Raw genomic sequence first — 10,110 nt, 5'->3', positions numbered from 1 at the left:
GTGGAATTTCACTGTAAAATGAGAGCTTTCCACACCCACAGGTACTCGCCAACGCAGTTGAGAAACAAATCCATGTTTAACCCTCCTCTTGAGGGTCAAAATGTTATCCGACACTTACTCTTCGCATGTCAGCGGAAAGTACATTTCATGGTCCTTTCAATAAAGCCATAAAAATGCTAGGTCACCGCTGAAACAAAAAAGTTTTTCAATCGCTCCGTCAGACCATGTCCTCAGAAAATGTCTAAATTCTGCCCTGTGCCCCATTGACCTTTGACCTGTGACCTCCAATTTCGGCACAGTGATGGCTTTTCCTACCATGATGCTATACACCAACTATCACGAGCCTAGGTCGAGCCGTTTAGATTTGTGCCGCAATTCTGCATTTCCTTCCTATACCTTAAGTTAAGGAGTGAATGTTCCCACTTCTTTTACACCGCTTGACCTTTGACCTTTGACCCCCAGCTTCGACATCCCAACTCGTTTTAACGATCCCCCCCGATGTGCCGAATATCGTGACCGTACTTCGAGCGGTTAAGATTTGTGCCCAACTGTTGACGCACGCACGCACGGACGATCATGCGATTCTACAAGCTGCATCTGACTACGTCAGATGAGCTAAAAAATCATATATTCCAATGACCAATTTCAGTGCACGTTGTCCACACGCTGTAATGTTGAAGAAGAAAGAATGAATAAAGTAAATAAATGTTTTCATTTTGCTATTGCACCTAGGATTTTGTTTCAATAGCAATTGTAAAAAAATATCCTGCAAAATTTTGCACCTTCCTACCTCTGTGCTGCAGAACTGGGGACCGATTGGTTAGGCGACACATCACTCTCTACGGCTTGGGAAGCTGTGAGAAGACTGCTGTCCGGAGGATATGGAAATGTAAAGTCGAGGTCTTGTTTCACCCATGATGTCAATCTGTACATTGTTGACTCGCATGTCTGGTATTGTGAACATATCGAGAGTGACCTGGCAGTGTATTTATGCAGTTTTTCTGTAATTGCAAGTCATGCACGCACTTGCATAGCATCTTACATATGTATTTTTGGCTGGCCACAGTTAACTTGCTGTAAAACACGATTCTGTTTGCACCACTGCTAGGGTGTACATCACAGTACATGCTGTATATCAAATATGGCATGATAGATTAGTAGTGAAACGTGTATGGTTATAGAATGCCTTTCATGAAAGGATGGTAAAATGTTAAGCATGCCAAAGAATTCACATAACCCCAATTGAATTGTAGGCGATTTAAATTCGAAGATCGCTGCAATTGTTCCAGGGGACTGATGCCTTGCCGTGTGATGTGGTGCCCTGGGTAGTCTAATTTGGTGATGCCAAAAACACTACTGAATGAGCACAACCCTATATTCCACGAGGCACGCGAATAACGTTTGTAAATGTTTCTTATTGCCCAATTGTGCGATGCGCTACTGTAACGTGTTCAATTTCTCCTTTGCCGGTTTTGAGAAAGTCATGTACGAGTTGTTTTGCCCGTGCATGAACCAGTGTGCCTATTTCTCACTTGCGTGATATCTTGGTTTAAAGAGAGATTATCATTTGTATAGACAGACTGCATTTTGAATTTGAATTTGAAATTGAACTTTTTGTAATCAAATTTTTTGTATTATATTTCGTCTCCCTCACTTATATTTTGTTTTAGTCCTATTTTGTGTGCAATGTTTACTTTACTGACATTATCACATTACAAGTATTATTTTATTATAAGTATGTGCATATTTTAATCTCACAATTAATTAAAATCGGTGTTGAATGTACATAATAGAAGACTGTCTTGAATATTAATAGCAGAGCTATGATGTTTCTGACAAAGCATCTCCCCCGATTTTGACGATGGGCTTAATGCTAGGTTGCGATTAGGGATAGGATTACATCAAGGTAATGTTAAGAATTGGGTGAAGAAGCTACACAGACACAGAGACACACACAGAGACAGGAGGGGGGGGGGTACAGTAGATAGGTAGTCCAGCATTAACCTGCCATGCTTATTCTGTACTGGCTCCTTATGGTTTTTATAGCAGGACCTTGTGGTAGACATTCTAAAATATTCTCTCTATTGTATCATATGGTTACGTATACTGAACATTTGCTGAAAGAAATTGATAAGGGTTGTCCTCACAAGGCCTCTAATGTCATTTGCCATGTAATCATTGGTTTGGCTATATATAAATATCACTATCAGGATTCAGGAGCATATAAAAGGAATTCCTTTTATCTATTCCTTATAATAGGAATTCATTATAATAGGAATTCTTTTATGAATTCCTTATAAAAGGAATTCCTTTTATAAGCTCCTGTAAATATGCATACTAAATGCTATCTAGTATTTGTACAATCTAATCATAGATGGTCATTTGAGAAATACTACATACGAGTATGTAGCCAACGAGATATAACCAGAAAGACTGTGTTTCTAAGAATGTCCAGTTTATTGATGGACACAAAAAGAAGAAATTACCGTACACTGGAATGTTTTTACGAGACGTAAGATTATGACACAGAAGAGCGTTCATTCTACTCTTGTATACAAACCTCTATTGGCACTTGCAAAATACGGTGCACCCAACAAAGCTTAACCATGGTTAGTATAGAAGGTGGGGAGGAGCAGGCAGATGTGAGTACTCACATGGGAGGTGTTTTGTTTTATTCCCACATCCAAAAACGACATGCAGGCAGAATTACAACAAACCAAACGATACGACAGTAGCAATTAAGAGCATCGATATAAACCAGTTATATAACCCCTACGCAGAAGCACAGCAATGTAATATTCTTGGAAATGGGAAAAATTCAGTGTAGATTATCTGTTATTATACCCCCCCTAGTACGTACGTAGTTAATGTCGATAGAGAACACAAAATCTGCTTGTTTGCACCAGTCTCGTACCGTGAACGTGCACGATTGCACTCTACATTAGTACAAACCTCTAAAGAATAACGCGGCTACAATTTCTGTCAATGAAACAAAACGCCGAACTTCCTTCAAGCATCCGGAATTACTACCCACACAAATAATAGCCGAAATATTTGACACGTTCATAAATCGATGAACAGAATTTACTTCACATCGAAACAAACTGTGAATCCATCATTTGCGGCCGCCTCTATCTGCACAGCTAATACTGAACTGGAAAATACACAAAAAAACGACTAGAAAAAAATATACAGCTATGTCTATATGTGGCACAGGAGATATCATCATCAGAAATGACGTTTATCACTGGGTTTCACCCTCTTATCTGTCTCACGTGTTTCTTTGTTGCCGTGAGCGCGACTCTCACTCATGCAATCAATAAGCTCTTCGTCTGATCACAGCTATCTCGGCGACGCTCCCCGCCCGTCCGCCCGCGCGCGCGCGACGTAAAAAAAATCTCCCCTACGACTTCTTCTGCTTTGAGCCCTGCTGTTTCGCAAGCGCCCTTCCGAGGTTCCGCTCCCTGCTGCCGTGACTGCTCTGTCGCTTAGCAACCGCCGCCACCGCCGCCGCCCTCCTGGCAGCGGGAGTCCCTCCCCCCTCGCCAAGCGGCTTCTCCGCATCGGCCCGCGAGGGGGCGCCACCGGCGCGGCGGCCGTGCTGGAGCGACCAGCGCGACAGGTGGTTGCCGTCGGCGACGGCGCGCCACGTCCCGTCCGTGTCGCTCCGGCTCGCTCGCAGGCGCCGCCGCGTCCCGCCGCCGCCGTCGTCGTTGTCGTCGTTGTCGTCGTCCGCGTGGCTCGACATGCACTCCCCGACGCTCACGCTGGTGGTGGGCGGCCTGCGTCGCTCGCACAGCTCGTAGGAGCGCGTCGAGTAGACGGACGCGGGCGAGCCGGCGCGGCGATGGTGGCTCCCCACGGTGTCGGCGGCCGGCATGACCTCGATCGGGACGCTCATTTCCATGGCGACGCAGCCGCTCTTACCGCCGCAATCCTTGTCGAACCTGCGGGAAGATGTCTGCGCATGAGTGCGCTATACCTTCCTACTTATTTAATTGCTAATGTACGTTGAAATATGCCGCACCAACCCTTAACTTTCCCTCCGGACTGCAAAGGTAATGCTGCAATCTACTATCCGGTAGAAATACTACTATATACTATATACTATACTATCTATAATAGCAAAACTGTGAGAAACATCTATGTGGCTACATGGACTGTAAACAATCTGGTGTCGAGTGCTCTTGGTGATGTATAGAACCACGACAGGACACAGTTGTGCGGCTGCGTACGAACAGTAGTTGGATATGGAGGCTGAAACAGGCCAGGAGCATTAAGATGAAGATAAGGGCCAAGCTTGGGGTTGCGTAAGCATGTGGGAACGACAGGAAGTATGCATCACCATGAGGGAAACATCGATGACTAAAACAGAAAATAAACACAAACTGAAACAACAATGACTAGGTGATGACTAAAAAATTCTGGATTTAGAAATGGCATATGCCATCAAAACTTCTAGAAAGAAATGGAATCTAGAGTTAAATGTTATTTGAAAAAAAATGGGAGACGGCTTGATCATGAGGGTTTGATAAACATCAGAAAGGTGATGCTAACTAGGAAAAGTTAAAAACCATTGACGTACACGACACATTGCAGAGCTACGGTAGGAGTAGAAGTTGGATGTCTGGCTGTGCTTACGTGTGACTCACCTCATCACATAGTGGCACGATGCTGGCACCTTATGAACATTCGAGCCTGCCGATGCTGACTCTCCACCATTTACGCCACTCCTAACACCAGGCGGCAGCACTTCTGCCTGAACTTCTAACCTATGTGAACAAATAATATCGTATTACTCTTCACAGCACTTACATTACGCATAGCAAAGCAATTCGTGCACAACAAAGTAATATTCTGAGGAATGGGAAGCGTAGGAATAGAGAGGACTCACATGAGCAGCATTTAATGTCACACAGACCACCGCTTACTTGTTTAGAAAGTTGTCGTTAGGTCCGTGTGCAGTAAACGTGCTTCCGGGTAAACAGACTGAGGCATTCTCTGCCGCTAAGGCCATATTGCTAGCACTGTCTCGCTCCACTTCACCCTTTCTGCTGAACCGGTCAAGGTGACCGCTGCTGGCCGATGTGCACGTCATCACGGACATTTCCCCGATGCTAGGGTTGGTCACGCTGTGGGGGAGAACACTGGAGTTCTCTGCAACGTAACCGCCAAAGAATCACTCGTCATCCATTGCAGTACGTAAACAAATACATCGAACATTATTATGTTGTTGTTGTCGTTCAGGTTACTTCCTCACTAATTCTAAAGACATAACGACAAAGAGCGGTGACGAAATTCTTAAAAAAAAAATTATGGCTCAATTATACGGCAAAGCAACGTGGTGACATTACCGCTCAAAACGAATGTTCCTATCGTGCCTTCGTTATCATCATCAAATTCTATGCAAGTTCCCTCTTCAAGCGACGTGGTTGGTCCACAGCCTCGTGATCGGCACAGTGAGAAAGGCACCACGCCGTACACGTAGGCTAGTAATATAGGAACACCAATTCCTGCAAGCGAGAGAAACATAAACACAAAAACCATATATTATCAATAGCTAATAATACTTTATTATTGATTAAATATACCTTAGCTATTATTAGCTCTTGATATTATACTGATCGTAATATATATATATATATATATATATATATATATATATATATATATATATATATATATATATGCGTGTACTATATTAACATATGCACGTATGTACTATAATGATGGTAGCAATGCACATATCGTTACATGTTACTGTTTACCCGTGACACTGCAATATTTACATCACTACACAACACATATCATAAATGAACGCACGCACAATCAATTACGTCACCAATTTTTCACTCATAAGGACCGCCACGCTATACCATACTGAGCTGTATACCCGCGATGCAAGTGTGTTTTAATTTTCGCGAATTTCGCGAACGCGTCCCCGACCGCGAAAATAACAACACGCGAATAACTCATACCGACTAACACCGAATAATTAATAATTGACCGACCGCGAAATTAACCACTCGCGAAATTGTGCGTCAAGTCTGAATTCGCGAAAATATCTGTACGCGAAAAATATGGCGTATACAGTATACTCACCGACAGCAAGGCCTGCTAGCATCGGTGAGATGAGCACTGAAGCTGTCACGCCGCTCGTTATGTAAATGTTCCTGCGATGCTTAGACACGTGCTGGAACTTGGCATAAATCTGCGAGTCAAATGCACTCGATTACTGCCTGCGTTTGTAGCAATGCAGCGAACTGAAGTTTTTTTGTCGAATGTTTAGGTGGACGCTTTCCAATCGTGCACAGCTTTCTCGTTATCCTACCTTACCATAACTTACTTTATTCGGCTTACCTTCTTGCTTGCTCAGGAGAAAGTATACACAAGATTTCTCTACTTAGCTTACATTACAACCACTTCTCCCCTATCTTGTTTTCGTGCTCACCGTCCTTCTCTTTTCCTTCCATCCTCACTTGCCCCTCTTCCCTAGCTTCTATAGTACATCACCTTCCATCCCTAGCTTCTATAGTACATCACCTTCCATCCCTAGCTTCTATAGTACATCACCTTCCATCCCTAGCTTCTATAGTACATCACCTTCCATCCCTACCGTTCGTATTAGAGTACACCACCGCGCATTCGCGTCCAGCTTCTATAGTACATTCACCTTCCGTCCTCTATCTTGCGCCTCTTCGCCGTAGCTGTCTAATATACATCAGCCTTCCATCCTCAACTTGCCCCGTCTTGCCCTTAGCTTCTATAGTTAACATCTCATCCTTCCATCCTCACTTGCCTCTTCCACTAGCTTCATATAGTACACATCACCTTCCATCCTCACTTGCCCTCTTCCCTAGCTTCTATAGTACATCACCTTCCATCCTCACTTGCCCCTCTTCCCTAGCTTCTATAGTACATCACCTTCCATCCTCACTTGCCCCTCTTCCCTAGCTTCTATAGTACATCACCTTCCATCCCTAGCTTCTATAGTACATCACGAGTCACATCGCCTAGCTTGCTAATAGTACATCCAACCTTCCATCCCCACGGCTCTATAGTACATCACCTCTCCATCCCTAGCTTCTAATAGTAACATCACCTTCCATCCCTATGCTTCATATACATCAAGTTGACCGCAGCTTCTATAGTAGCCGTCACCGGTCGATCCTCACTTTGCCGTCTCGTTTCCGCCAGGCTTCTATAGGTACAGTTACCTTCCATCTGCACTTGCCTCTCTTCCCTAGCTTCTATAGTACATCAACGCCGTGTCCATCCCTAGCTTTCTATAGTAGACAAAAAAAAAAAAAACATCACACTCCATCCCTAGCTTGCTATAAGTACATCACCTTCCATCCCGCTTCTATAGTAATCACCGTTCCAGTCCTAGCTTCTTGATAGTATCGATCACCTTCCATCCCCAGGCCTTCTATAGTAATTCACCTTCCTGCCCTAGCTTCTATCATAGTACATGCACCGTTCATCCGCTAGGCTTCTATAGTACATCACCTTCCAGCTTCTATAGTCGCATCACCGTCCATCTCACTTGCCTCTCTTCCCCTAGCTTCTAATAGTACATCACCTTCCATCCCACTTGACTCATCTTCCCTAGCTTCTATAGTAAGCATCAACCTTTCCATCGCCTAGCTTTTATAGTGACACACCTTTACATCCCCACTTATTATAGACATACACCTTCCATCCACACGTTACCTCGTCTGCCGTCTAGCTCTATAATACATCACCGTCCATACCCAGCTTCTATAAGATACCTCAGCCGTTCTATCCTCTGCTTCATATAGTACATCACGATGTTGGCAGCAGACACCTTTTGTCGCGAACCAGACACGGCACGCCGATGATGATGGGCGGGCACGGAGTACGCCTCGCCGATAAGCGGCGATGCCGACGGGGAGCGCCGACGATCGGTCCAGCTCGCAGATAGATTCTTCTCTTTCCCTGCTGCCAACGGCTTTCCTTTACCGCCCAGAACGTGCATCCCGACGGACTGCGAAGGTAAAACACGTGCCGATCACTCCGCGTGCATCGCAATCACACGCGCTACACCCTATAGCTTACTACACCCTATAACTTCTAACTTCGAATCTTTGGTAACGAGTCATTTTTAAGCACAATACTACATAATTTAAGCAATATAATAATCGATTAGCAAATAAAATACAATCATGTGCATACTCATCGTAGTGTAACAACAAACACAAAGATACCGGCATGTATGTGAGAACGTGAGTGAATCGTAATGGGTGGAATTATAGGCTGAAATCGTACAAATTCTGCCGAAATCGAATGGTTGGTGGCTCTTCTATAAATGCTGATTAGATGAAATGTCTGAGCCTACGTTTGGGCAGCTTTACTGAGCCCTGGAACCTGTTTCAACAACGCACTCAGAGAATACTTCCCTCGATGGATAGATACCTGAAAGCGGATGTTACCCGCACACTTTGGGATCAAAAGAAACTACCACCGCCTTTACCCATCACCTACCATGGTACCCGCTGTGATGTCACCAGCTGCAGCACACACCGGTCGATTCTCACCTATATCTATCCTCGACGTGACTTCCTCTACCCCTTACATCTAAACCGTTGTTCTGACTCTCTACTACATCTAACTGGTCTGACTCTACCATACATCTAACCTTGCTGAATCTCGCTACCTACATCTATAAGCTTGTGCCCTGACTCTCACGCTACATCTAGACGCTTGCCTGACTCTACCTTACATCTTATCCTTGTCTGACTCTCTATCTACATGCTACACCTGCTCTGACTCCCACCTATCATCTAACCTTGACTGACGTCTCTACCATACAGCTAACCTTGCCTGACTCTCTACCTAACCTCTAACCTTGACTGACTCCTCTACTACATCTAACCTTGCCTGACTCCTCTAAGGCCTACCAGTCTAACTTCGGCGCTGAAGCTCTCACTTAACCTACATCTAAACCTGGCCTGACTCTCTACCTACATCGTAACGCTTGACTGACTTCTCTACCTACATCTAACCTCTGCTGACTCTCATAGCCTAATGCTAACCTTGTCTGGACTGCTCTACCGTACATCTGACCTTGCTCTGAACTCTCTACCTGTAGCATCCAACCTTGTCTGGCAGGCTTCTCTACCTACATCTATCTCTTGTTCTGACGCTCTATCCTTACATCTACCTTGCTTGAACTCTCTACCGTAACATCTAACCTTGCGTCGACTCTCTACCTACATCTAACCTTGTCTGACGGCTCACCTACATGCTAGTCCGTTGCCTACCGATCCTACCTCGCAGTCTATCCTGTGCCTAACTCTCTAGACCTACGATCTATCCTTGCTGACACTCATACCTACATCTATCTTGCTGACTCTCTACCTTACATCTATCCTTGCCTGACTGCGATCCCTACCCTACATCTATCCTTGGCCTGACCTCCTACCCTAATTCTAACCTTGTCTGACCTAATCTACCGGCTACATGTCTACCTAGTCTGACCTCTTCTACCCTACACTAGACACTTGCCTGCTCTCTACCGCCATCTAAACCTTGACATGGACTCTCTGACCGTGCCTACATCTATGCCTTGCCTGACTCTCATTACCTTACATCTAACCTTGTTCTGACTCTCTCCCTACATCAAGTCTTCGCGACTCCCTACCTTACATCTAATTCCCAACCGGGAGAACATTGACCTTGGTGCACGAACCTGAGGTAATGAAGGTCGAGATCTCATTCATGGGCACGAGCAACAGAACTCGGTTGGCTGCAGACCAGAGCAGGTCATGTGATGCACGACCGTCTGTCCATCTTGGTGATGAGGGACATGCAGCCGTGGGCATGCTTGATCTCGCCTTCACGGCTGCCAGGAGTATAGTGTGGTTAACGGCCCTGCTCTCTCTCTCACAACACACTCTCTCTCTCCTCTCTCGACGCTCAAACGCTCAGTGCTCAGAGACGGCTCTCTTCTCGCTCTCTCTCTCTCTCTCTCTCTCTCCCCTCTCTCTCTCTCTCTCTCTCGTCTTCTCTCTCCGTCTCTCTCCGTCTCTCTGCTCTCGTCCTCGCTCTCGTCTCCCTGTCTCTCCTGTCTCGTCCTCTCTCTCTTCT

The 10,110-nt window shown here is 45.2% G+C and overlaps 1 protein-coding gene across 1 annotated transcript; it reads right to left on the bottom strand.

Annotated features, from left to right (window-relative positions):
* Window positions 1–2,438: 2,438 nt before the first annotated feature.
* On the bottom strand, window positions 2,439–9,849 carry LOC106812388. The gene is made up of 7 exons (XM_014816258.1): window positions 9,713–9,849; window positions 7,829–8,008; window positions 6,103–6,211; window positions 5,355–5,513; window positions 4,932–5,157; window positions 4,653–4,772; window positions 2,439–3,947 (listed from the first exon to the last, which is right to left on the bottom strand). The coding sequence occupies exons 1-7, from the start codon at window positions 9,737–9,739 to the stop codon at window positions 3,404–3,406; spliced, it is 1,365 nt and encodes a 454-aa protein (XP_014671744.1). The 5' UTR covers window positions 9,740–9,849; the 3' UTR covers window positions 2,439–3,403.
* Between the last annotated feature and the right edge of the window lie 261 nt (window positions 9,850–10,110).

The sequence above is a fragment of the Priapulus caudatus genome, unplaced genomic scaffold, assembly GCF_000485595.1.
Source record: "Priapulus caudatus unplaced genomic scaffold, Priapulus_caudatus-5.0.1 Scaffold642, whole genome shotgun sequence".
Lineage (NCBI taxonomy): Eukaryota > Metazoa > Priapulida > Priapulimorpha > Priapulimorphida > Priapulidae > Priapulus > Priapulus caudatus.
This window is presented reverse-complemented; position numbering and strand designations above follow the sequence as displayed.

Excerpts from the sequence above, each read along its gene's own strand:
- LOC106812388 (XM_014816258.1), bottom strand. The coding sequence starts at position 9,739 with ATGAGATCTCGACCTTCATTACCTCAG. Across the intron at positions 8,009-9,712 it reads CTCGACCTTCATTACCTCAG|TCCGTCGGGATGCACGTTCT; the intron begins GTTCGTGCACCA and ends TTACCTTCGCAG. Across the intron at positions 3,948-4,652 it reads TCGTGCCACTATGTGATGAG|GTTCGACAAGGATTGCGGCG; the intron begins GTGAGTCACACG and ends ATCTTCCCGCAG.